Source organism: Sus scrofa, chromosome X (assembly GCF_054392235.1).
Source record: "Sus scrofa isolate SSC_HxYL_T2T_F1_AM1 chromosome X, Sscrofa_HxYL_maternal_Yorkshire_Landrace_v2.0, whole genome shotgun sequence".
Lineage (NCBI taxonomy): Eukaryota > Metazoa > Chordata > Mammalia > Artiodactyla > Suidae > Sus > Sus scrofa.
The window spans coordinates 119,057,596-119,084,235 of record NC_139401.1 but is presented as its reverse complement, the minus strand read 5'-3'; the positions used below and the strand labels follow the sequence as shown (position 1 = coordinate 119,084,235).

The window sequence follows — 26,640 nt, the reverse complement described above, 5'->3', positions numbered from 1 at the left end:
TTTCTCAAAATTGAAACGATAATGAAATTGCCTTTTTATTGAGTTAGTTTGGGTTGTTCCTGTCTTTTCTCAGGCCTCTTCTCACACATGCTCCCACCTCCCCGCCCCATCCCCCACCAGCTTTCTCTCTGGAAAAGCTTGACCTCATCGTAAGCTGTGCTGATCTCCAGTCACATGCTGGATCTTTCCAGGGCTTTCTGTCACTATCCTTTCTGTTCTCATTCATAGGTGACACGGCTAACGATGATATCCTAGGCCTATGCAGGCTTGATTGAAAGGGCCAAGATGGCATATTCTTTTCATAAAAATGGTGCTTTGGTTTGCAGCTGCTTTTGCTCCTGGTCCTCTGCTTTTCAGGCATCCTGTCTCTTTTGCTTGTGAACAGACAGCCCTTGGACTGTGGTGATTCAGACGAGTCAGGGCAGCGGGACTCAGTCCAGTGGAAGAAGATCCAGGGCATCTCTGCTAGTTTCAGTTTTCACTACCTCTGATCGTCTTGCTTCTGCTCCTGTTTTAAAGTCCTGGGCTCCGCAGGCTTGACTGACACGGAGCTAGTGTCTCTGGTTTTGTTTCTTTGTTTCTCGGTCTTCCTTCCATACCTTCCCCTGGGGTTTTTCAGAGGCTCGGTCCTCTGTCTTTGCCTTTCTTTCTCTCTGTGTTCATTTCAGGATCTCACTCAACCAGCTATAATGGAAAAAAAAAATCGCTATTTAAAAAAAAAAAAAAAAAAAAAGATCTCGCTGACCTTGGCTTCTGTGAGGAGAGCGTCAGTCTTCAGCCCAGACCTGTGTCCCGAGTCCCAATTCAAAGGTGTCGTGGACATTCCTATAAGCACTTGTTGCCAGCCTTCCACGCTCGGGCTATGTCATCACCAGCATCTCGCTGCCATCGGCAGAGCAAATCAGTTGCCAAGTTTTCTTGCTTCTAGGGAGCATCCGAAACATGTAGAGTTGGCAGCAACCTTAGAGATTATCTAGAATGGGATTCTCATTGTCTCAGAGAGTTGGAGGGTCAGTCGTCAGGTTGAGACTGGGACTCAGAGTCCAAGCTCCCTAAGCTCTCTCGTTTTTCACATCACATTACCCTAAAGCATAGATAAAGTCCACAGGCTCCCAAAACAAACGACTGAGTTCATTCAAATCTACCCAGTTATGCCATTTGTTGGCTTTGACTTTGCGTAAACAACTTAATCTCTCTGTGCCACATCTGTAAAATGGAAATAATAATACCTTATCTTAAGGCATTGTTGTTAGAATTAAATGGAAAAAAGCACAAAGCGCTTAACCTTGGCTTGAATGTGTTATCTCACTTCCAGATCCACTGCTGACACGCTTCTTGACGTTTCCGCATGGTGTTAATCTTACCTCGTCTTCCTAATATGGAAACTTGAGATTCAAAAGTCTTTGCCTTCTCTGAATGTCATCCCAACCATTTAAGGAATTCAAACCAAACCATCGTTTCAAAAAAACATTTTGAGAAAGAGAGTGTCTGTAAGTGTTAATACCTCAGATTAGAGCAAAGAAAGGTAAAACAGAGGACCCCTCGGTAAGTTCTTAGAGGGCAACTTGCAAAATGATCCTTCGTTACGTTTGAGAGGCACATGAAAGAGACCCTGGTCTAGACTTAGGTTATAACAGAAAGAGTGGGCTGATGGGCTTACTGGTGGGGAGGGGGCTATCAGATCATATTAGATATACTACTGAACCACCTGTTCTTATTGTCATGTAACAAAATACCTTGGTCATGTATTGTCATTGAGCAATATCCCTTTTTGACCCTCGTGTATGTGTAGATGTACTAGAGGAACCCCAGGAGACTGGAGAACGCAGAGGGAGAATAGATTTCTGGAACTAGAGGGGTACTTAAAGGAGTGGAAATAATCTTGGAGCCACTGAGAAAGGGGCTGGAACAGCTGACATCTTCCTGGGTGTGGGGAGGAAAGCCAGAGGGAGCAGGTTGCCTAGGAACCCATGGGTCTAATTAACCTGCTGATGGCTTAGCCAAAAAAAAAAACAAAAAAAAAAAACAAAAACAAACAAAAAAAACCCTTCAAACCTTATAAAATGCTTTTTTTAAAAAAATGTTGTGATTTTTATGTTTTCCAATATAGTTGATTTACTGTGTTCTATCAATTTCTTCTGTACAGCAAAGTGACCCAGTCATAGACACACACACACACACATTCTTTTTCTCACATTATCCTCCATCATGTTCCATCACAAGTGACTGGATAGAGCAGGATCTCATTGCTTATCCATTCCAGAGGCAATAGTTTGCATCCATTGACCCCAGATTCCCAGTCCATCCCATTCCCTCCCCTCCCCCCTCCCCCTTGGCAACCACGAGTCTGTTCTCCAAGTCCATGGTCTTCTTTCCTGTGGAAAGGTTCATTTGTGCCGTGTATTAGATTCCAGATATAAGTGATATCATACGGTATTTGTCTTTCTCTTTCTGACTTACTTCACTTCGTATGAGAGTCTCTAGTTCCATCCATGTTGCCGCGAATGGCGTTATTTTGTTCTTTTTTATGGCTGAGTAGTATTCCATTGTGTATATATACCACATCTTCTTAATCCATTTATCTGTCCGATAAACTGCTTTCTAGGACAGTGTCGTTTAAAATTACCTCCGGGGATAGCCTTTTAATGTCTAGTTAACCTTCTATTGTCAGAGCAGAAAGAACTTCAGAGATATCCATACACATATGAGGAAACTGAGGCCGAGAGGGCAGAGGGAATTGTTTAGAGTCCTTCTAGTGGCTCAGTGAAGACGCGAGAAGCACGACTTACCTGGTTTTTGTGTGTGGCAAAGGCACTGATCATTCTTTCATATTATCATACCCATAGCTAAAGAAATTAGGACATCTGTGCACTTAAGACAGAGAACCAGAAGCTTGATTTTTTTTTCTCCTTTAAAAGGTGGCTCAAGTGGAGTCGCCTGCCTACTTTGCTTGACCTTTTTAGCTTTGATAAAGGCAACCTTGATTCATGATGCATGAGCCTGGGTCTTTGAAACCGATAAGAAATGGTTTGTTCATTGAACATGCAAACAAATTACTTTCCAAGGGCTGAAATTTAAACTGACATTAAGCTCCGAGAACATCTATATTTAATTATACATAAAGGCCAGAAAACAATTTGTAACCTTAAAATAGTAAAATTAAAAGAGAAGTCCCACCTATGCAAATAATTTATTTCATTGCAACACTACCCTTTAGTTTGGCCATCATTTGTCTACATTAGCAGTGCTGGCTTTACGAGCATTTCCAGGGCAGCCCTGAAATATGAGCTTAGATTGGAAATAAGCAATTCAGTGCAGCTCTCAGAGCAGGCTGATGCTAAGGAGCCAGGCAGTGTGTTGGCTTCTCACAAAGTTTGCCCCTTGGTGGGAGGAATACTAAAGGAAATGCAATGTATAATAATCTATTTCTCTCATGATGAGACGTAAGGCTCAAAATGTAGTGCGAGGAATACAGGCAAGAAAGCACAGAGACTTTGGTCTTATAGCTTATCTGGGGCAGAATCTGACTCTTCTCCACTCTGGCCCTCTGGTTCCTCCTCTAAAAGTCAGAGGCTTGGAGTTCCCATTGCGGCCCATTGGGTTAAGAACCTGACATAGCGTGCTTTGAGGATGCGGGTTTGATCCCTGGCCTCACTCAGTGGGTTAAGGATCCGGCCATTGCCGTGAGCTGCGGTGTTGGTCAAAGTTGCAGCACCGATTCGACCCCTTGCCAGGAAACTTCCTTATGCCATGGGTGCAGGGGTAAAAAGTCATCAGTAATAAATAAATAAGTGAGAGGCTTGGATCCAGTGATCAAGTTGGAAGGAAAGGGGGAGAATGTGAAATGAGAAGCATGAATCAAGTGAAAATGGCTCAGTTACGTCTAAACACCCGCAGCGCCCCCTCCTCCCGACACTCACGTGTGCCCACTCGAGTTTTCGCCTTCCCTTGAGCAAAGCCTGGAACTGTGGACAAAGCACTGGACTACATACAGTCAGGCTCTCTGGCGTCTCATCCCAGCTGTTCGGTGAACGCTGTGTGGTCCAGGTAAAGCTGTCTCTTGCAGTTTCCCCATCTGTTAGGTGAGGGAGTTGGGTTCTCATTGGAGCCACATCTGGACTGCGATCCATCCCCCAGCAACAAAAGCAGAATTTCCCGCAGCACGGGGCCCCGCAGTCCTGTGTGTTTTAAACGGCTGCCCAGGTGATTCTGAGGGGGTACCTCCAGCTCAGCATCCTGGCTAGCCAGTCTCTGTGGGCCCTGTCTGCCATCTGGGGAGATGAGTGAGAATTTTAGGGGGGGCGGTCCTTTTCAGGCACCGTGTACCCTGCTGCTGCCACTCCAGTGGTACAGGGATTAGCCCTGCAGTCCATCCAGCTCGCCCCTTCCTGGCAGTCTTTTCAAAGGTCTGGAGGTGCGCCTCGGGCAGGAGGACCGGGAGGCACAAAGGCACCCTCTGTGGAGTCACCACATGGCAAGCCGCCAAGACGCTGCTCTTAACTTCCCAGTTGTCGCCCGCGTGGGCCTTTCTTGAACTGTCCAGGAACCTGATTCAAGGAATTGATGCCTGGCTTTTTAGAAAAATCTCTTCTCTGGTGGGATGCATGCTGCTTTTCAAGATGCGCTGAGGAAGTAGGTGCCAGCTTGAAGTCTTGGGACAGACGAGGCCGGGGCCAGCTGGATCCAGAGGGGAAGCTGGTGGGGGAGGGCGTGTTGGCTGTAAATCTGTGGATTTAGCAGACACGGAGCGTGAACAGACCAAATGTGCCTCGAAGAGCGGGAACAAGGAGCCACTGCAGGTGGCTCAGTCTGGCCATTATCAAGTGCCCAGCACAGTGCCGAGCACAATAAGTCCAACAGATGGTAGGTGCTGTTGGCACTGTGGGAGCAGATCACTGTAAGGCCAGAGAACCTGAATCCTGAGCCCAGGCTTGGGGGGTGGGGGTGCGCAGAAGCCCCGGAGGTAACCCCAGCTCTTCTGGCCTGACAAATCCATACCCCTCATCTTGCCTGGTTGCCTGGTTTCTAAAGTGACAGGGTTGGACTGAGCTGTTATTTTCAAACTTGGCCCCTCGGGTATCCTCAGGGTTCGGAGGAGGTCTTGGGGCGGGGGGCTGCCTCAGAGGCATGGGAGGTGGGGAGGAGGCTGAACAGGCAGAACGCTGACCCCTACCCTGCCCCCCAGAAACCCCGGGCTTTGTGCAACACTCCTGATCGCATCATAGTCCGTGTCCGTGGATCTCAGGCTTTTTCGCTCTCAGGACTCCTTTACGCTCCTCATTACTGAGGCTCAAAAGAGCTTTTATTTACAGGGGCTATAGCTATCGGTATCGACCCTCTTTGAATTTAAAACTGAGCCATTTTCAGAAGCAGGCACTAATTCATTTAAAGCAAAACTACACCTATTGCATATTAACATAAATAACATATTTTTATGAACAATAACAGACTTTCAAAGCCAAAAAATATAGTTGGCAATATTTTTAGGTTTTGTAAATCTCTTCGATATCTGGCTTTGTAGCCAACGGACTCCCATAACAGCATCTGCGTTCCATCTCTGTGTTACTCTCTCAACTGTTGCTTTCGTTGAGGTAGATGCAGAAAATCCACACATCCATACATTTAGAAAATATGGGCCTCAGCGGCCCCCTGAATAGGTCTTGGGGACCGCCAGTGTGATCATGCTACCCTTGGAGAACTGCTGCTCTACACGAGTGATGCCTGGGGGTGGGGTGGGGGTGGGCAGTGAACGGCAGCTCTGCTCTCCCAGCCTCTCCCTTCGTCCACCCGCCTCTTCAAATCCAGCAGCTCAGTTTTTAGGTGTTTTATATACTGGAGTTACTGGAAGCTCTTTGGTTGAAAAGAAGGTTAGGCTTCTAAAAGTGTTTGAGGAATTCCCGTTGTGGTGCAGTGGATACGAATCCGACTAGTATCCATGAGGATGCGGGTTCCATCCCCGGCCTTGCCCAGTGGGTTAAGAATCCGGCATTACTGTGAGTTGTGGTGTAGGGCACACGTGCAGCTCGGATCCTGCGTTGCCATGGCTGTGGCTCCGATTCGACCCCTAGCCTGGGAACCTCCATGTGCTGCGGCTGCAGCCCTAAAAGGCAAAATAAGAATAAGAATAAAAATACATAAAAGTGTTTGAAATCTACCCACCTAAATCTTGGGGTGACTGAAGATGCGGGGATCTGGATGGGGATGGGGAGCATGGAGATGCTTTTTCCGGGCTTCCTCTCCCCTCTCGGGCCCTGAGGAGGAGGCTTTGGGATGGTGCCTTAGCTCTTCGGGGACAGTGGCCTGTCATCTTGACAAGTAGCGGTCTCAGCTCAGGAAGATGGCATCGTATGGCTTGAAAGATTGCGTGCTGCTTCAGAATGGGGTTCACCTGCCCAGGGGTGAGTTCCGTGTTTGTCGAGCTGAGCTGCCTGATCACAGGGGAGGGAGGACGGGGAGAGGCGGGCCAGGAGGGCACATTGCGGTGATAGCCTTTATATGTTGTCATCTTTAGGGCTAGACACTCGCCATTATTATTTATTTCCTAGAGAGCTGTCAGATCTTTATTCTGAGAGACAGGAGCCAGGGCCAAATATCACGGGATCAAGGTGCCCTCACCACCCTCTGCTGCTGCTTCCAGTTTCTTGTCTAATAGAGAAGGCGCTGCTCTTTTTTCCCTGACTGCCAGAGTCATTATTGATTTCATGTCATTTCTCTCATAAAGTCACCTCTTGGGTTTTGCTGGGCTTGGCTCTCACAGCTGAAAATGTTCTCCTCCCACTTCTCTGCTGGGCACGATGCCGGCCCGCTTTCCCCTTTAGGCAGTGAGCATGCGCAGAGGTGCTCCCAGAGCTGTGGCCAGACCCTCCTCTTTGTCCTCATTTGCTTTGTGTCGCCCCTCAGCCGAAGCCTTAATTAAGGGGCCCAGTGCCTAATGCCCAGCATTAAGGTCAATCATTTAGGCTAATTGGGTGTCTCGATTGAATGGAACCCGTCTCTGGGAGTAAGAAATCAAACTGAATCTCTGGGAGCAATTGGAGCCCTTGTAATTTGCTGGTGGGAATCTAAGGTGGTGCAGCTGCTGTGGCAAAGCAGTTTGGCCGTCCCTCAAAGAGTGAAACAGAGAATTACCGTCGGACCCGGCCATTCCAGGCCTAGGTATACACCCAAGAGACGTGAAAACACACATCCACGCACCAGCAAACGTGGCCCTGAATGTTCATGGCAGCATTAATCATGAGACTGGAAAAGGGGAGGCAACTCACATGCCCATCCAAGGATGAAGATGGAAATAAAATGTGATGTACAGGTACCAGGGGTTATTTTTCGGCCGTAGAAAGGAAGGAAGCGCCGATACATGCTGTGACGTGGATGAACCTCCATGACCTCGTGCTAAGTGAAAGAGGCCATGTATGTGTGAACTGACCAGAACAGGCAAACTCCTAGAGACGAAAAGCAGATTGGTGGTTGCCAGAAGCTCAGGGGAGGGGAGGGGGAGGAGTGACTGCTTAATGGGCTCGGGGTTTCCTTTTGGGGGCAATAAACCTGTTTTGGAGCTCGAGAGAGCTGGTGGTTGCACAACACGTGAATGTACTAAATTCTCTTGAATTGTGTACGTTGAAATGGTCAGGATTTCCCTGGTGGCTTAGCGGTTAAGGACTCGGCGTTGACACTGCAGTAGCTCAGTTCCGTCCCTGGCCCTGGGAACTCCCGCATGCCATGGGTGTGCCCCCCCCACAATAGGTTAATTTTATGTTGTGTGAATGTCACCTCGACCAAAAAAAAAAAAAAAAGGTAAACAAACCAAAACACCCGAGTCCCTGACTGCTGCCCTCATGAATGTTTCTGGATTTAAGAACCACATCCTGGTCCACAGACTCCTCCCCAGTGGAGACTGAGCTTTGCCCCAGCTCGTAGGTGCTTTCAGTTGATATGTCCCGTGGAGCTCCTGGGATGCGTGGTTTCCCACGTTGCTGTCCACACTGTTGGCTCATGGAAGGCAGGGACCAAGTCTTGCGCATCCTTATAGTCCAAGGGTCCCAGCACATTCCTGGCACATAGGAGACACTCAGTAGATGTTTGCTGAGTGAATAGACATGTTTGTTGTATTTTCTCCTCCGTCTCCATTTGCTAGTAATAGATGGACCGTGGCAAGTAGCAGGTGCTCGGGACAGACTGTGGGCTTGTCTGGTGGGTAGGGGGGACATTGCTTAGGTGCGTTTTATTTACTTATTTATTTATTATAGCCATGCAATGGAATGTTCTTTGGCCACGAAAAAGAATGCAGAACTGTTACGTGCTACGACATGGGTGAACCTTGAAAACATTATGCTGAGTCAAAGAAGCCCCTCATAAAAGACAATACATTATGTGATTCCATTTACTTAAAATGTCCCAAACAGGAAAATCCATAGAGGCAGGATGTGGTGGTGACAGCTAAAGGGTATTGGGTTTCTTTGGGAGGTAAGGAAACTGTTTTTAAATTGTTGGTAGTGATGACTCCACATCTCTGGGGCTATGCTAACAACCACTGATTGGTACCCTTTGGGTAGGTGAATTCTGTGGGATGGGAATTACATCTCAATAAAGCCATTACAATTTAGATATATGTCAGAAGCATAAAGAATAAAATTTCATCACTTATATCTGGACTCTAATATATGGCACAAATGAACCTTTCCACAGAAAAGAAAATCATGGACTTGGAGAATAGACTTGTGGTTGCCAAGGGGGAGGCAGAGGGAGTGGGAGGGACTGGGAGTCTGGGGTTAACAGATGCAGACTGTTGCCTTTGGAATGGATAGGCAGTGAGACCCTGTTGTAGAGCGCTGGGAACTAATCACTTGTGATGAATCTACACATGTATGTGTAACTGGGTCACCACGCTGTACAGTAGAAAATTGACAGAACGCTGTCAACCAGCTATAATGGAAAAAATAAAAATCATTATTTAAAAAAAAGAGAATAAAATTTCCAGGACTTCCCTAGTAGCCTAGCAGTTAGGCATCTGGCGTTGTCACTGCTGTGAAATGAGTTCTGTCTCTGGCCCCGAACTTCATGCTGTGGGCTGTGGCCAAAAAAAAAAAAAAAAAAAAAAAAAAAAAAGAATAAAATTTGACTCAAAACCAAGTGTGCCCTTGTTTGGGGAAAGATCTCCACCCAAAATCTAAAATAACTGCCCCAGTAGCTTCAAAGGGCTTTTTTAAAGAAAGATTCCTTTACACTGGGCTTCCCTTATAGCAGCGGCTCATGTGGGTTTCCAGATCTTTCCCTACCCGAGGAAGGGCGGGGCGGGGTGCCGAGTAGCCGAAGGTCAGAGTGTGAAGGGCAGCTGCCAACGGCTGGGCATTTGGAGATTGCTCATAATGTATGTCAGTGGGAACCAGGCTGCCTGGCGATTTCTCCACTGGCTGCGGGACATCCGCTGCCCACCTCCCCACCCCATGTTGATGGAGAAGAGTGAGCACGTAGCCCAAGGATGTGCCAGTTGGGCACTTAGCAGTTCAGCAAGGCCAGCTTCAAGTAGGCAGTTCCAAATTCTTCCTCCTACTCCTAGGGACTGCCCCCCTCCCACCTCAGTGCCCCTCGCCTTTCCTGAAGGAAGAGACACCTCTCTGCTGCTCTGGGGCCACCATCGTGGGGCTGACACGGAGCTCCTTGAGGGGGGTTGTGCATGGAGTGAGCACTGCCCAGGGCCGTGTGCAGACTTCAGCTGGATCCCTTGCCTTTAGGCACCAGGGAAGTCCCACAGCATCGTCTCACTTAGGTGACAGCTCAGATGCCCTTAGTCCCCAGGTGGGCAGCCTCGGCAGCCTCAGGTGACACCACCACTTCTTGTCCGGAACTGGTGGGGGCAGCGGAGATGGATGACAAAGCCCTCAGTGATTATATGAGGGAACCGATTGGCAGCTCCAGTGGCTTCTTGTTTTTCTTGGCTCCCAAGGCCAACAGTCCACAGTTGCTCCTCGGAAGCCGAGAACCAGACCCTGGTCAAGGCTTTGTTGGATGTGGGTTTGCAGATGAGGGCTCATCTCATTTCTGCTTACAACTGTGAAATAAATAAGTAAATACAAAATAAACGAACACATTATAACTCACTTATAACTTGGCGGGACCTCCTTTCCAGTTGGGAGAGGGCCACAGAGAAATCAGGGGGCCTAAATATAGCCGAGGCAAAAAGCACATTGGCTTTGGAGTCAGACCAGCTTTCAAGTCCTGTTCTGTAAGTAGCTGCAGGAATTTTGGCAGCCCCTTCAGCAGCCTCTTCCCTCTGAAGCTCATTTTGCTCACCTGTACAAGGAGGTAGGAGAGAGCATCTTACAAGGTTGTTGTTCCAGTGAAACCACAAAGCCCAGTCCTCATGTCTGGATCCCTAGCTGCTGGCTCCCAACCGGGCCCTTTTTTTTTTTTTTCTTTTTTTTTAGGGCTGCACTCGCGGCATATGGAAGTTCCCAGGCTAGGGGTCAAATCGGAGCTACAGCTGCCAGCCTCCATCACAGCCATGGCAACACCAGATCCGAGCCGTGTCTGTCGACCTACACCACAGCTCACGGCAACACCGGATCCTTAACCCCACTGAGCGAAGCCAGGGATCACACCTGCAACCTCATGCTTCCTCGTCAGATTCGTTTCCACTGCATCACGATGGGAACTCCCCAACTGGGCTTTTTTACCGCCCCCCCATGCTACGTTCAGTTTCATGTAGAGGACAACCCTGGTGCTTAAAAGACTCCTAAACTGGAAGACATTGAGTCCAAGAGGTGGTTATGGCCCTGTTACGTACTAATTCCATGATCTCAGACAAGTCCAAGGCTCTCTCGGGGCTGACAAAGAAGCAGAAGTTGGGCTTGATGGTCTCTAAGGGTACCCTCCAACTTTGATAGGTTTTAAAGCTACATCAGGGTCAAGGGGTGAGTGGCCTGGCTCACCCTGCTTGGGAATGAAGTTCATCATTAGACGAACACAGCTCTTCCCCAAGGCAGTGTGATGCTCCTCTCACCACCGGAATCACACAGGGCCTTCTTGGAATGACCCGTGCGCTCTTGCTCCTTCCTGCTTTTCGCCTTGGTTGTCTTGCCTTAGATGTTCTAGATGCTGTCTAGATATGATTTGATGGAATTTTCCTATAGATAAGAAATAGAGGTATGAGAGCAAGAAGTAACCCTCACCGTCACCCTGCTGTGGAAAAAGAGAGAGACCTGAGCTGCCTGCCAATTTCCTCCCCCCCCACCCCCGCAAGCCGCTGGCCCACCCAGTGCCACCTGATTTATGTCCCAGGGGAGCGGCACAGCTGTGATGAAGATTTACACTAGGGTTTCATCTTCACATGAGCTACTACCCCTCTTCCTGGTGTATTCAAGGGCTTGGCACTCATAGCCTGCAAGTTTATCCTGAAATTCAAAATGAAAAATGGTCCCAGGAGAAGCTTGAAGAGAGGCACACGACAAAGCACTTCAGAGCATGCTGCGGGCTGGCGAGGTCGCCGGAGGGCCAGGCCCCCCTTCCCCGCTCTCAGTGCAGGTTTGATGCAAATGGAGATATTATGCACAGGGACACTTGCCACGTTCGTGCCTCCTGGAGGCATGGCACGCGGCGCAGTGGGGAAGGTGAGTCAGGGTAAGGGGTTCTATATATAACTCAGTATCAAAAACAAACAATCCAATCAAAAAATGAGCAGAACCCCTACGCAGACATTTCTCCAAAGAAGACGTACAGATGGCCAATGGGCACATGAAAAGATGCTCGACCTCACTAATGATTAGCGAAGTGCAAATCAAAATGAGGTATCTCCTCGTGTCGGTCAGAATGGCCATCATCAAAAACTCTACAAATAAGTAGTACTGGAGAGGATGTGGAGAAAAGGGAACCCTCCTATGCTGTTGGTGGGAATGTGAATTTGATACAACCACTATGGAAAACAGTACAGGGGTTCTTTTAAAAACACCATATGATCCAGCAATCCCATTCCTGGGCATATACCCCCAAAAGACAAAAACTCTAATTTGGAAAGATACATACACCCCTCTGTTCATTGCAGCATTGTCTACAATAGCCAAGACATGGAAACAACCCAAGTGCTCATCAACACGATTGAGTTTAAGAAGATGTGGCCTATTTACAACAGTGGAATATTACTCAGCTATGAAAAAGAATGAAATAGTGCCATTTGCAGCAACATGACTAGACTCCGAGAATATCATACTAAGCGGAATAAGTCAGACAGAAAAGACAAATATCATATGCCATCACGTATACCTAGAATCTAAAAAATAATGCAAATGAACTTATATATGAAATAGAAACAGACGCACAGACACAGAAAACAAACTTATAGTTAGGGGAGGGTTAAATTAGGGGTGTGGAATTAGAGATACAGACTACTATACATAAAATAGATAAGCAACAAGGGTTTACTGCGTGACGCAGGGAACATTGTCAGTATCTTAGAATACCTTATAAAGGAAAAGAATCTGAGCATATAGATATATTATTCATATAACTGAATCATATATATTCATATATATAACTGAATCACTTGCTGTATACCTGATACTAACACAATATTATAAATCAAATATACTTCGATTTTTGAAAAAAGGACTAGAAGTCAGGGATACTGAATATTCCCATCTCAACACTTTCCCTTACTAGGTGTGTGACCTTGAGCAAGTTATTCTCTAAGCTTGACCCAAGTTACCTGTAAAAAAGTAACAATGATGCCTACCCCACGGTCCAGCTGAGTGGCTAGTGCGCTTGGGTGCTGGCATGCTACAGCTCTGGGCTTGAGTTACTCGTTGTGCGAGTCCCTCTGAGCCTCCATGTCCCCTCATCTGTACAATGACATAACCCCTGTCAAGCTCATGGTGCCTGACAGTCTGCTTGTTATTGTTTGGTATAATTTCCAGTAATTCTAGAAAAGACATTGGGTGTACTCATCTACAGACTTGGCAACCTTGTCCCATATTTTGGATTTGGGGGAGGCAAAAACACTTAGGGTCTTTTTAGTGCCTGGTTTTGAAACTTCAGGTAAAACAGGAACCTGCAACTCCTGCAGTAAAAGGAGACTTGTTGCCTCATGAAAACAGAGGCTTTGCCCTGACGACGGTGCTACATCTTCATGTGGAAAGGTGTCCAGAGTCCACAAAAATGTTCAGTTGGTCTTGAATTTCCAAAAAGCATCCATCAGTAGCAGCGAGTTAAATCCAATTGTGAATATTACACCTGCCGAACAGAAAGGACTGTTCAGAAAGGTCAGGGGTCTCAAGCACAGCCCTGGACCTTCTTTCTTTTTCTATTTTTTGTCTTTTTAGGGCAGCACCTGCGGCATATGGAGGTTCCCAGGCTAGGGGTCGAATCGGAGCTGTAGACACCAGCCTCCACCAGAGCCACAGCAACGTGGGATCCGAGCCGCGTCTGCAACCTACACCACAGCTCACAGCAACGCCAGATCCTTAACCCGCTGAGCGAGGGCAGGGATCCAACCTGCATCCTCATGGATCCTAGTCAGATTCATTTCCGCTATGCCACAATGGGAACTCCAGCCCTGGACCTTCTGATTTGTCACAGTGACAGAGGCTAACAGAGTGTGTGGGGGCAAGAACAGCAGGGGCTGAAAGCCTTTCACATGGATTTTTGACCATGGAATTCTTTATGCAGATGTTTCATTTACTTCGTCCCAGACACTCAACTCTTTGGGAACATCTGGGCAATGAGGGGTATTCTTCACTTTTTAGAAGTTGAAATGGTTGGTGTTAGTAAATCCAGCAGGTTTTATTAAGCACCTGGTCTGGGCCCTCTGTCAGATATTATTGGAGATCACAAGGAGGTCGCAGTCGTGCTGAGAAAAATGAGACTGACAGGTTGGAAGTGACCAAAGATATTTAGAGGAGCTGGGATTCGAACTCAGTTATGTCAACTGCAAAGCCTGGGCTGGCTTTGCCCTAGGACTTCACAGACCTGCCACCTCCCTCTTTGGGGCTGGCTTGAGGGACATTTTCAGGCCCACGCTAGTGGCTCCTGCCATGCTTCCGCATCAGCAGAGATGGAAGCTCCTTGCTGGAAGCCAGTGACATAGGTCCAGGACGGACCATTCCATGTGTCTCTACCGTCTGATCCCACTCGTGACTTGGCTGAATATCTCCCGAGAATGATCTCCATCTTCATTTTAGCACTTGCCAAATCATTACTCGTCAGGGACTTTGTCATGTTCTGTGTTTTAAGCTCCTCTATTGAATCCCAAATATTTTATGCTGACACGAAGAGTGGCAAGCTGCCAGCATGTGATAAAACTGCTTCATTCACATTTTAACAAGTACGGTGGAAAGCTTCCCTGCCGATGTGAACTGGTGCTGAGATAGTATTCACTGTGGATCTCCCAGACCCCCAAACCTGAAATATGGAAACAAAATGGGGTCAAATAACCATAGAAACATACATGCACGCACGCATGCCCATTTGTATCCATGCTGTAAGCAAAACTTTTTCAGGCTCTTACTAACAGAAAGCAAATCCTGTTATACCCAAAACATTTCAAAGGGATTCTTAATGATCTATCCTTCCTTCGAGGCAAAAGAATATACATATCCATCCATCCATATATACATATATATATAAAATCAAATTGAGAAAACACATTGCTGAAACCTGACATATAAATACAGATGTTTGCATCTGGGGAACTCTAAAACACATTCAAAAATCTCTGTCAATCTTTAAAAAGAAACAGACTCACAGATATAGAGAACGAGCTGGTGGTTACCAGTGGGGGGGCGGAGAGGGCCAATAGAGTGCTGGGGGAGGGGCAGGTACACTATGGGTGTAAGGTAGGCTCAAGGATGTATTGAACAACACAAGGAATTTTTATTATTATTATTTTGATAATAACTGTAATGGAGAGTAACCTTTAATAACTGTATTAACATTTTTAAAAAATTCAAAAATATCACTGTCAACTTTCAGTTGATGGGGTCGGCCTCCATCTGGGCGCCCACTTTTAGGAATCAAGCAGCGCTCCACGTCACTAGTGGAAATGCGTCTTAGGAGAGAGGACAAGCTAGGTCTTCTTTTCTGGCCCTCCCTTTTCTTGGTTTTGGTTTTGCTTTGTTTGCTCCATGACCACACACTCCTTTCACTGCTTCCTGAACGACTGCCTTGCCCAGGAGGGGCTTTGGAGATGCTTCCGGAAAGTCTTCAAGATGTCTTCATCTTGACACAGCCAAGGACCCGTCAACCCACTTCCTACAACAGCAGGACTCCCTTGGACTCCACGTTCTTAATTAGCTCAGCGCTAGAGGGCACTCTTGGGATGCCAAAAATGGGAGGATTTTACTAAAACCTGGTGGGTGGGCACAGGAGGGGAGCTGAGGGGGCCGTTTCAGTAGTGACTGCAGACAGCAAACGGCTTAGCAAAGACATCTACAACGGAGGCTTGCCTGGCTCGCCAACAGATGATAAGAAAACACTATTTGAAAAGGACTGCAGCAATCTTCCTTGTCAGATCCACTTTGTTTCCGAAACGTGGTTGGTGTTTTGGTGATGCAGGGCTCAGCTATCAGGCATTGTTTCTCAAAAGGAGAAGAATAGCAGAAGCACTGGGTGATTACCATGGGATGTAGTGAACGTGCATTTAGGCAGAAAACCAAACCTGAGAGGGAAGCTTAGGAAAAGGTGTTTACAATCTAACAGCTGCTGGAGGAGGAATGGAACATCCCTGGCGTTTTCTGGGACTGAGTTCCAGTCTTTGGCAGCCATTGCCCTTTGGTTGTCCTGAAAGGTTGTGCAGTTGTTTGTGGAGGCACGGATGCCTGCTTGCCTGCCGCCCTAGGTGTGCTTTGCTGAATGGACCCGGGGGTGGGTATCGTGCTGTCAGGGAACGGGCCCTCTAGACTTGGATCCTGGTCTGGTTCTGCCACTGATGTGGTCTGTGATCTGCGGCAAGTCCCTGCCCCTGCAGGGACTTGGGGTCAGGAAAGGGTGGGTCAATGTGGGTGGTCCCTAAAAGGTCACCGAAAGACATCTCCCAGCCCCTCTGAGTCTGGGGTTGATGATTATAGAAAGAACTTTCACATCACTTATTTATGGAAGCCACTTGAGTTCTGAATCCAACATTGGGAGACAGGATGACTCAATGCCATTGATGGAAATGGCACTAGAAGGACCTGCCAGCCCAGGGCAGCTGATCTGCCTATATTAGTCACTCCTGTAGGTTTACCACCCAGTCCAAGTATAACCTCAGAGAGTTACCACATGTGAGCCATCAGTAGCTCCCCCTGCCTCAGCTGGCTTATTACTCCCAAGCTAGGTAACTCCTGACTTCCACCTGGGCACTGGCCGGAAGTTCTCAGGTGTGGCCTCTGCCTTCCTCTGAGGAGCCAGTGCGAGGTCTGGAGATCTAATGGCAAGAGTGGGCCACTGCAGACAAATTGTTTGTTGGGCCTTTGGCCCCAGAGTCACTTAGAGCAAAATGTAAGAGTGTTTCTCTCCAGCCTCAGTTGGTAAGAACTCAGGCTCTACTTCATAGGAACCTTCCTGATGGAGTCAGAGTCATTATGCAAGTCTTAGAATGTTCTCATCAACAGGAACCTTTGGGAAAGCACCTAGTCCAACACCCTACTGTGCGGAGAGGGAAACGGAGAGCCATCTTCCCGTTGGAGAACGGGCTTGTGCAGGGCCACACGACAGAGCTGGCGCGAGGACCTCTTAGGTCCGGCCTCTTTCTGTTACCTGGCACTGCACTTGTCTCTCCCCGCCCACTCTGGCTCCAGGGAATTAGAAACTATCAGCTATTAGCCAAGGGGTTTCGACATAGCTAGACTAGCTCTGTGTTATATATTATATATTGCACATATTATAATTGTATTGCATTGTGCTGTATGTATTGCATTTAGGTGGTGTAAATGGAGAGGTATGAGGGCAAATTAATCCCGGCCAAGAACCTGTCCTCTCTAAAGCTCATAGGATTGGAAATTGGACCATTAGGGGTCATTCCTGTGAGTCCAGAAGACTCTTAGTCTTAAAATGGCCCTGCCCAAAGGCAAGGGGAGGATTGAAATCCTTGTCTGCTGTCAGGCAAAGGAGGCCAAGGAGGAAGGGTCTGGAAGCCAGGTTTAATATCTTGGGGGAAGGGGCCCACTACGAAAGAAGTGGTCAAGACAAACACAGGTCTGAGACCTCAGAGTTGTGCCAAAGGCTGACTTTTCGGAGAATGAGAGCAAATATTTATAAAGGTTGGAAAGAATGTTCTGGATTCTGGTCTTTTCAGGCAGACTCTGAAGAGCTCCCTTTCTTGGTGTTTTCAGAGTTTCTGGTAGGCTTGGCTTGGAACAAGAAAGAAAAGCAGAGCAAGTCAAACAGTAGAACCTACTGGGGGCACCTCTCCTCAATACCAGTAACTGTAGTTGCTTTCAGCATGGCTTTTTCCATGGAGGTGTCCTTGAACCCTGGCTTTGAAAAGTTGGCTCAATTCTCAGGGCAGCAGCAAGAGGCCTCAGTGAAAGGAGGCCCGGAGTCCTCACCCTGGCCTGCCGTAGATGCAAAATAATTTCTCTTACCCGTTTTTCCTCCCTCGATAAAAATAATCTTGCATAAAGTGACCTGAGTCCTGCCCCTGACCGTGGTACTTTGGGGGGCATTTGTTGGCCTGTCTACCCAGGTTGTTTACGGTTGATTTCTGTTCTGACCGGTCCATGCCCAAGCCGTATTGCTTGTGAAACACGCTGAATATCATTACTGCTCTTCCTGCTCTCCTTGTCCCAATTTTGGAGATGAGAGACTCCAAGGGGACAGGGTAAGGCACCCTAGCAGTATCGTAGAATTATTCATGAAAGCCTGGAGGCCAGCTCAGTCTGTGTGTCTCCTGGGCTTATTCCGTGGCCCACACTTCCTCTCAGGCCCGCGTGTGACCAAAGGCTAGGGCCGAGCATTTTGACACCTTGCAAGGAAAGAAGACGAGTAGCTTTTTCTTTGGTTGCTTAGGGCTGCAAAAACCACACAGACCTTTCCATCTGGCTTCTGCATTTCCCCCACCAGTTTGAAGAAGAGCCCTCCACCTGGAACTTAGTGGGCATATGGGACACCTTTGCATTCAGGGCACTAGATGCAACGTGCAGAAGAAGCTTTTCCCCGAGGATGTACTGTATTTGGCCTTCAAACGAGGATGCATGTAGCCTGAGATTCAAAAGGAGGTGGTGGGTAAGGGAGCAGCAGTCTGTCAGGTCAGACCAGGACGAGAGCAGAAGGGCATCCTACGTGGGAGGAAGGTCAGAAATCAAGGGCACAGCAGCTCTGGGTGTGCGAGCTGGCGAGAGGCTGAGCGAACCAATCCAGTGTCAGAAACCAGAGCAACTGAATGGCCCTTTTGCTTGGCAGCTACGGAACAGTGGTAGGTAATTGGTTCCCAGAGTGTATTGTCTGCCTGGGATTTGCCATCGAACCAAAACAGTGTCGGGGGTGGGGTTTTGTTTGTTTGTTTTAACCACCCTCTGCAAAAGCTGAGCCTGGACCTCAGCCTTTGTCTGGGAGTGTGTGACTGTGGAGGCCTCCAGGGATTGACAGCCATCACCAACCTCCCAGGCTCCGGCGGAGAAGCAGCTGCTGGAGCAGGAAGAGAAATGGGGAGGGGGCAGAGGGGTCAGTTGTTTATCAATTCGATTTTCCTTGCTAGTCTCAATGAAGTTTACTTGTATAACTTTTCCATCCTAGAGAAAGAGCCTCTGGATTTCAAATAAACAAAGCTGCATTTCAACTTGGCTCTTATTGTTTTGGCTGCGGTCTCGTTTCCGCATAAGCTCAGACTGTTGGGTTCTGGGCTCTCTGAACTTCCAATGGCACGTTGGGCTGAGCAAATGACTAGAGATTGCTGTTCTTTTAACTAACTTGGCATCAAAATGAAAGGCAAAGCGATTCGAGCATTACAAAATGCTGGACCTGGAGGATTTCTAGAAACCACCTTGTGAAACTCCTTCATTTCATCTGTCTCCCTGAGGGAAAGGAGAATTTGCCCAAGCTCCAATGAGTCATTGGTAAACCTGGGATTGGAAACCAGGAATCCTGATTTTTAGGCAAAGGCTCTCTGATTTTTTTACACTGTCCTGTTTGTCCTAGGCCTTAATTTGGATCCTTAAGACCCCAGTGAATAGACGGCTTCACTTTTAATTGTGAAGTGCTAAGCCATGTCATATAAAGGATATAAACGCCAGGTTTTGGGGGGCTCCCAAGTTGCCCCCCTCGCTTTGCATCTTTGCCATTGATACATACGTGTTCCCTCCATCATCTTTTCCTTTCCCTGCTGATGTGACATTTAGGCGGTGGCGGTCACTTGAGAGGTGTTTAGTCACATCTTCTTGAACCTTGGCCCAGAGGAAGGTGACTCGTTCTGCTTCTTCTCCAGCCAGTGTCTGGGTCGTGGGCGTGGTAACCACAGCTCCCTTTGTCCACCAACTGCTGTTGCTTTGCCAGCATGTGGCTTGCTGAGGCGTGACTGATCCGATCTCTTTCATTCCAGAACACTGCAGCATCCAGCGAGAAAAACTGCTGGATGGGGTGCTGCAGTATTACAAAGCTGCCATCTAGAGACTTCTTGTTTTTACAGTGTTTAGGTGTACACATGGGGAGTTCTATGAACAGCAAATGGTTTAGCTAAAAAGAAACGTGACTGGAGTTCCCGTTGTGGCTCAGTGAGTTAAGAACCTGACTAGTATCCATGAGGATGCAGGTTCCATCCCGGGGCCTCGTTCAGTGGGTTAAAGATCCCCCGTTGCCGTGAGCTGTGGTGTAGGTTGCAGACGCTGCTCGGATCCTGCGTTGCTGTGGCTGTGGCTGTGGCTGGCAGCTGCAGCTCTGATTCCACCCCTAACCTGGGAACCTCCGTATGCTGCGGGTGTGGCTGTAACAAACAAACAAACAAAAGGAAAAGAAAGAAACCTGATTTGCAGCCTTTTGGAGAGACTTTCCACAAGGAGAAATCACGAAAAGAAATATAACGTCCTTTCTAATCAGGAAGAGAGTTCTAATACCCATGTTGAATCTGAGGCCATTGGATATGGTCTCCATACAGAAACACATCAATTAAAAGAGGAGGGACTTTTTTCCTAGTGTTAGTAACACACAGTATATTTCTGTGGAACGCTTTTCCAAACAGATGGCCTAAAAAAAATCTTCCACAAGCTCGTACCCTCTGTGAAGGCAGAGGTTTGTGTCTGTTTTATTCGCTGCTATATCCCTAGTACCTATAACAGTGCCTGGCACATAATAAATAAGACATTTTTTGGTGGGGAGAAATTTTTAATTGACTATATTTGACACCTAACATTGTGGTAAGTTAAGGTGTACAGCGTGTTCATTTGATACGCTTACATAGTGTAATATGATTGCTGTTTTGTGATAATTGGCACCTCTTACATAACTATCATTTATTTTTTTTTTAACTGTTTAGGGCCATGCCCACGGCATATGAAAGTTCCCAGGCTAGGGGGTGAATCGGAGCTGTGGTTCCCGGTCTACACCACAGCCACAGCAACACCAGGTCCGAGCAAGGCCAGGGATCGAATCCACATCCTCATGGGTACTAGTCGGATTTGTCACTGGTGAGCCATGATGGAAACGCCTAATTATCCTTTCTTTTTATTAAAAGCTCTTTTAAAAAAGATTCCATCCAAGAACCTTCCCAAACTGTGTGTGTGTGTAAAATGGATTCATAAAGTTCATTATTTTTTTCTAATCAGTTTGCCTCTCCTTTTTATCTTTTTCCCTGTGGCCTTTGATTCACTTTCGATGACTGCCTGCCCTTTTGATTGATGTGCTTGTAACATCTTCCTGGATCTCCATTGAATCATCCACTTCTGGCAACCTGGACTCCCAGGTAAGACAATGAGCTTCCAAAAGTTTCCTCAGTCATCCTTGGGCAAACTTTAATAGGCAGTTGAGAAGTTTGCATAGAAATTAAAAAAAAAAAATCTCAGGAGGCAGTAGTTCCCCTGATTAAAGTAAAGTTTGGTCTGATCCCCATATATACGTCATTTGTGTACATGCTTCTACTGTATGAGAATTCTATTAATGTAGCAAAAGAAAGTTACCGTTTTGGAAAGTGCTACATATTTGACTTTGGAATTTTCCAAATTCCATATGCTATATATTGACTAAAAATCAATATATAACCCTCTGTTTTCATGTTGTTGTTGTTGTTGTTATTCATCCAAAGGTGTGTTATTTTTTGTTCATAAGCCCAAGTGCAATGGAAGGGGTACTAGCCTTTCTTCATTACGTAGGGAAACTAAGTCATGGGGTAGGTCAGAACATTCTAGATTACTTCTTTCTTGAGGCTGGAATGGAAGAGGATCACCTTGGGCCCTGGATGGTAAGTCAGCTAATGGGGGTGTCTTGTCTAGCAGATCTGATGTCGGGGCTCAGTAAGGCCATCACTTTTGTTTCTCATAACACTTGCCGCTCCGTCGTCTTATCAACTCACCAAACCAGGGAAGGGGGGTGCTTAGCCATGCCAAGAACTGATGATCAAAGAGCCGTAAATTGCTTCTCAAATGATGACACAGGGCCTCTGCTGCTAGTCGTGCTATTAAAAGTCTATCTTGGGAGTTCCTGTTGTGGGGCAGCAGAAACACATCTGACTAACAACCATGAGATTTCGGGTTCAATTCCTGGCCTTGCTCAGTGGGTTAAAGATTCTGCTTTGCCATGAGCTGTGGTGTAGGTCACAGACACGGCTTGGATCCTGTGTTGCTGTGGCTGTGGTGTAGGCCGGCAGCTGTAGCTCCGATTCAACCCCTAACCTGGGAGCTTCCATATGCCGTGGGTGAGGCCCTAAAAAGCCAAAAAAAAAAAAAAAAAGTCCATCTTACCTCACCTCTAAAGCCTCCAGACATATTCGATGTAAAGAAACACTTCTCCCAAGAAAATGTCCAGGCGGTAGAACTCGCTATGGGCAGAAAAGTGTTATCACATTGCAATATCCCCTACTTCATATAAAACAAGAAGCTGACCAAACCCATTCGAATTCTCCAATTAGCAACTGACCTGTGTACAACTTCACAGCCCCTGCCAATATCAGACATTGACATAGTAGAATTAGTGCTTTGTGACTCTCAGGACATACATTATGAAAATAGCTGAGTATTTTGTTAATGGAGAGACATTGCTTACTCTGATGGATGGCTTGCATTTGGGTGGAAGAAGCAGCGATGATATATGTGTCATTTTCTGTGTGCTTTGCATTTTCATCTGTTTAAACTGCAAAGTCTAATCATTCTTTCTTTTCTTTTTGTTACGTGTGTTTCATATATGCCTGAAAATATGAAGAGTACCTATCAATTCCTCCTAGGTTCTTTTGATGAGACATTTCCGTTGCGGTGATGCCACAGTGTTTGGTTTGGCCTGGTCTGGTTTGGGGTTCACTGACTTTTTGTGTTTTTGCCCAGATCGCGGTGGCATGTGTGAAGGGCAGTGGCATTCGTGTGACTGAGTGGAGAATCTATCATTGTGAGCCCATAGCCCATCAGAAGCCTGGCTCTCAGGGCCGCCCTGCCCCTTTTAGCCCCTTGATTCTTAATCTCCCCACTACCTGGGAGGAGCCAGTGGGGAGCAAAGTTGGGGAGCTATCCATGAGCTGTTTCCTTATGGGTTTGGAAGCTGGAAAAAATACGTCGTCAAGGCAAAATGGAAAACGTTTCTTATTTTAACTCTTGTCTTACCAAGCCCTTGCTAGCACGTGGTTTTACTGTTCCTTTAACAGGTGGAGGATTTTTCAGATTCTAGATGCAGCAAGGTAAGTGACAATGTCTTTTTAGTTTCACTGAACCCAAGTGAGCTAGACTCAATAGACGCTGCAGTATCAGTTTAATTTCCATGCAACAAAAAGTCTGATTCTTTCCAGGGCTCCTTTTTAGGGTAAAACACCTGAAACTACCCAGGTGTGTAGTCTTGGATCTGAAACCTGACCTAGTTCAGAAGTGGGATGAAAGTTCGGGGCCAGCACCCCAGACAGTTGGGCAGCAGGTCACTAGCTTCTTCTTTTCGCTGAGAGCGGATGACACAGAAATGTGTTCTGTTGCGCAGACCCCGCCATCAATGACATGTTCTCGCCACGCATCAGGTATACCTGCCTGTCACAAGCCCGGATGGTGGTTTAGGGAACAACTAGGTTAGCATTTTATTGAAGGGAGATCAAGTACTTGAAAATACCAGGGCTTATAAAGTAGGTCAACATGCAGACTTGCAAGGCAGAGTAACGCCCTAGGTCGGGAGCCTTTTGGACTTGAACTCTGCCGCAGAGTAAATCTCATCAAACACAGCGAAGGTCCCAACTGTGGCAGGGAGGGGCTCTTGAGAATGCCACAGGGTAGTGGCTTTGCAGGCAATGACTGTTGCCACAAGCTGTGCCATCATATTGCCATCCGTGCTAAAGAGGCTGCGAGAGTCGTAAGCCATTCTGGAAAGGCGTGCTCTAGTTGCCTGGCACATGGTTTTCTAAGATCATGATGTTCACCAGTACCGTATTTAGCCTAGTGTAGGCTTATTGGCTCCAGAAAGATTTACCAGTGTCTCTATTTTCTCTTCCTATCCACCTGCATTATTTGTTCTCTCACCGAATCGGGTAGGAAGAGCAAAGATTGTAGCCGTGGGAGTCCTTCACTAGAGCAGACTCTCATCAAAATAGAGTCGATCGACCAGATGCCCAGATGGGCTTTCAGTAGTTGCGCTTCCATATTCCTATTAGGGCCTCAGGGGATTTGTTTGACGTCTGGGACTATTAAATTTAGGGTTTCATTCCATCGGCAGATTATAATTCATTGAGATAAATGGTATAGGCCCACAAAGACACTTAATCGCATAATTTTAATATGGGAGGGCATCTCAACGTCATCAGATTGGTTATGTCATGGTGGCAAGAGTGCTTGGTTTTGGTGCTAACTAGTTGGTGACTTTGCTCAAGTCCCGCCTCTGCTGTGAGCCTTGACCTCCTCATCTGTACAGTAAAATGGAGTGTATGACCATTAAGACAATGGTCAATTAAGATAGGGACTGTTAGCCCTATGATGGTCTTCATGGGGCAAATATTGAGAATTTTGTTTTATTTTTGTTTTAAAATTTGTTGTGTGGTGTTCCCGCTGTGGCACAGCGGAAACGAATCCAACTAGGAACCATGAGGTTGTGGGTTCGATCCCTGGCCTCGCTCAGTGGGTTAAGGATCCTGCATGGCTGTGGCTGTGGTGTAGGCCGGCAGCTATAGCTCTGATTAGAGCCCTGGCCTGGGAACCTCCATATGCCAAGGGTGCGGCCCGAAAAAGCAAAAATAAAATAAAATTCGCTGCCTGCTAGAACCATCTCTCCGTAACACTTTTGCTATAAAACAAAGCAAACCCTGACTTATTCTTAATTTTTTATTATGGTGCTGATCAGTTTGACCAGAAGTTATTATCAGAATAATTTATACCTGCTCTTAGTTTGTGAGAAAGGAAGAGAGGAACACAGATGGTGAGATGGAAAAGAATTGGCTTTGGTAAACGTCTCTGGGGCCATTTTTAATTCCGGTGGACTGAATGATGTATGAAAACTATTTGCAGGGCTAGCATATTTTTTTCACCACTCGTAAAATAATAAAGCAACAATTCATTTGGTAATCCCCATTGTACATGCAGTTTTCTAAATATGCAAGATTATCTCTGCCTCATAATTAACAATTTGCATAAATGCTTGCTATTATTTAGTTGTCTGAATGGGTTTTCTAATCCAGAGAAAAAAGGGAACAATCAGGGGGAGCCATCCCAAATGCCTCGCATTGTTGCTACACACATGTACAATTAACAGCGATGCTAATTATTTCAGACCAGAACCTCATTTGTTTTTCTATAGACAGCAAAAACATTAACTGCAAGAGGGTTTGCCAATCTCTCTCTCTCTCACTCTCTTTTTCCTAGAGCCAGCCGTATCATAAGGTCTGCAGTTGGTTGCAAGCAAATTATCTGGCTGGATTTTCAGGGTATCATTTTGTGATGGAGTGTCCAAGCTTCTCCTTAAGTTAGCAGTCAATGCCTCGAACAACCGTAGACTATATTTATAATCTTTTAACAGTAGGCCTCTATAAATTTAAAGGACAAAAGGATGCTGACATACCAATCAGTTCTGCTGCTGCATTTACATTCTCCTGATAGTCCATACCTTTCAAATGATCGGCATTAGGGAGTTCCTGCCGTGGCACAGTGGGCTAAGGATCCGACGTTGCCTCTGTGGTGGTTCAGGTCACCGCTGAGACATGGGTTCGATCCCCAGCCCGGGAACTTCCATCTGCTGTGGGTGTGGCCAAAAAAAAAATTACTGGCTTTCGACCTGAATATGAGAATCATATAAAGTCAAATTCCCTCCCCTTTTCAGATGCGTTTGATTGGCAGTAACGTGAATGTCAGTAATAACCACCAAATCAGTGATGCCACGCTTTCTTTTTCCTTGCAAGCCCTTGGGTGCTAGTGTAGTAAATGCACTTGAATTACAACTGGTTGTTTTGGAATCATACAGCTTCCACTTATTTTCCAAAAAGCCAATCAGCTTTCTTTAAATAAGCCTTCATAAAGTTTCCCTAAACATAGCCATAATGTGGGTGGTCTTTGTGCCAAAGGAGCTGTCCCAGGCAAAGCACTTGGCCAGAGGAGAGGCTCAACCAGTATAAATCAGCTCTCTTCCTCTCGTGCACAGCGACTGAGCGTGTAGGCTTTGAGAAGCAGACTGCCCTTGGGTCTGGTCCTGGTGATGCCACTTTCTAGCAGCGTGACCTCGAGTCATTTCTTTAAGCGCTGTGGACTTGGTTTCTTCACATGTAAGATGTAGACACGTTGTAGGGGTGCTGCGAGAAGTACATTGAGATCGGGCCTATCAAGCACTTAGCGCTGTTCCCCGCACATAGTCGATGGTCAATGCATGGTAACGGTCATTATCACCGTGGTCTGGCACAGCCTGTGCCAGTCTCATTCAATGCCCAGATCGACTCTTAGGCTGGTGTGGAGTTCACGAGGGGTGCCCAGAAGCCTGCTTCCCGGAAGCTTAGCCGCGACTACCATGTTTCAGCGTCCAGTGGCTTCTCGGGCTTCAGTATTCCTGAACTCTTTGGAGGTTCTGGAATTTCTGCACATCTTCTCTTGCTTGAATGCATGCCTCAATTATCTTGGTTCACCTCCTGCCTTCTTCGTACCACTTCTTAAATGTCCTCTGTTGGTCTTTGACCTGCACATGCAGACACACACACACACACACAGCCTCTTCCTCCCCCTCCCACCTTTCAGTGAAGCAAGTCCCGAGGTCCTGTCATGGCTCTGCTTCTCTTCTCGTGCTGTGTTCTCATTCTGGGTAATTTCATCTCGTCACATGGCTTCACCTTTCACCTCTACGCTAATGATTCCCAAATTGACCTCTCCACTTCTTAACTTCTTCCGGAGCTCCAGGCTCACTCCAATTTCCAATTGCCTGCTGAGCATCTCCAGGGCAGGATATCCTAGGAGGCTGAAGTGCAGTCTGGCTTTTGTCATCCTGCCTCAGGAATGCAGATGGGGGGGAAATGGAGCTTCCAGAAGTCGCCAGAGTGGAAAACAAGGCAGATGTGCAGGGCGTTCCTCTGAGCGGAAGTAAACGTGGTCTAAAGTGAGG

General features: G+C 46.9%; 1 protein-coding gene across 3 annotated transcripts in view; it reads left to right on the top strand.

Annotated features, from left to right (window-relative positions):
* The window catches only part of HS6ST2 (heparan sulfate 6-O-sulfotransferase 2), a 287,234-nt gene that overhangs the window by 184,247 nt on the left and 76,347 nt on the right, over positions 1–26,640 (top strand). Inside the window, exon 3 of one of the 3 annotated variants that reach the window (XM_021079794.2) lies at positions 22,739–22,771. The exons of the other annotated variants lie outside the window; for them this stretch is intronic. Within the exon in view, the coding sequence (XP_020935453.2) occupies positions 22,739–22,771 (33 nt within the window). The remainder of the gene's footprint in view (positions 1–22,738; positions 22,772–26,640) is intronic. 3 annotated transcript variants of the gene reach the window in all.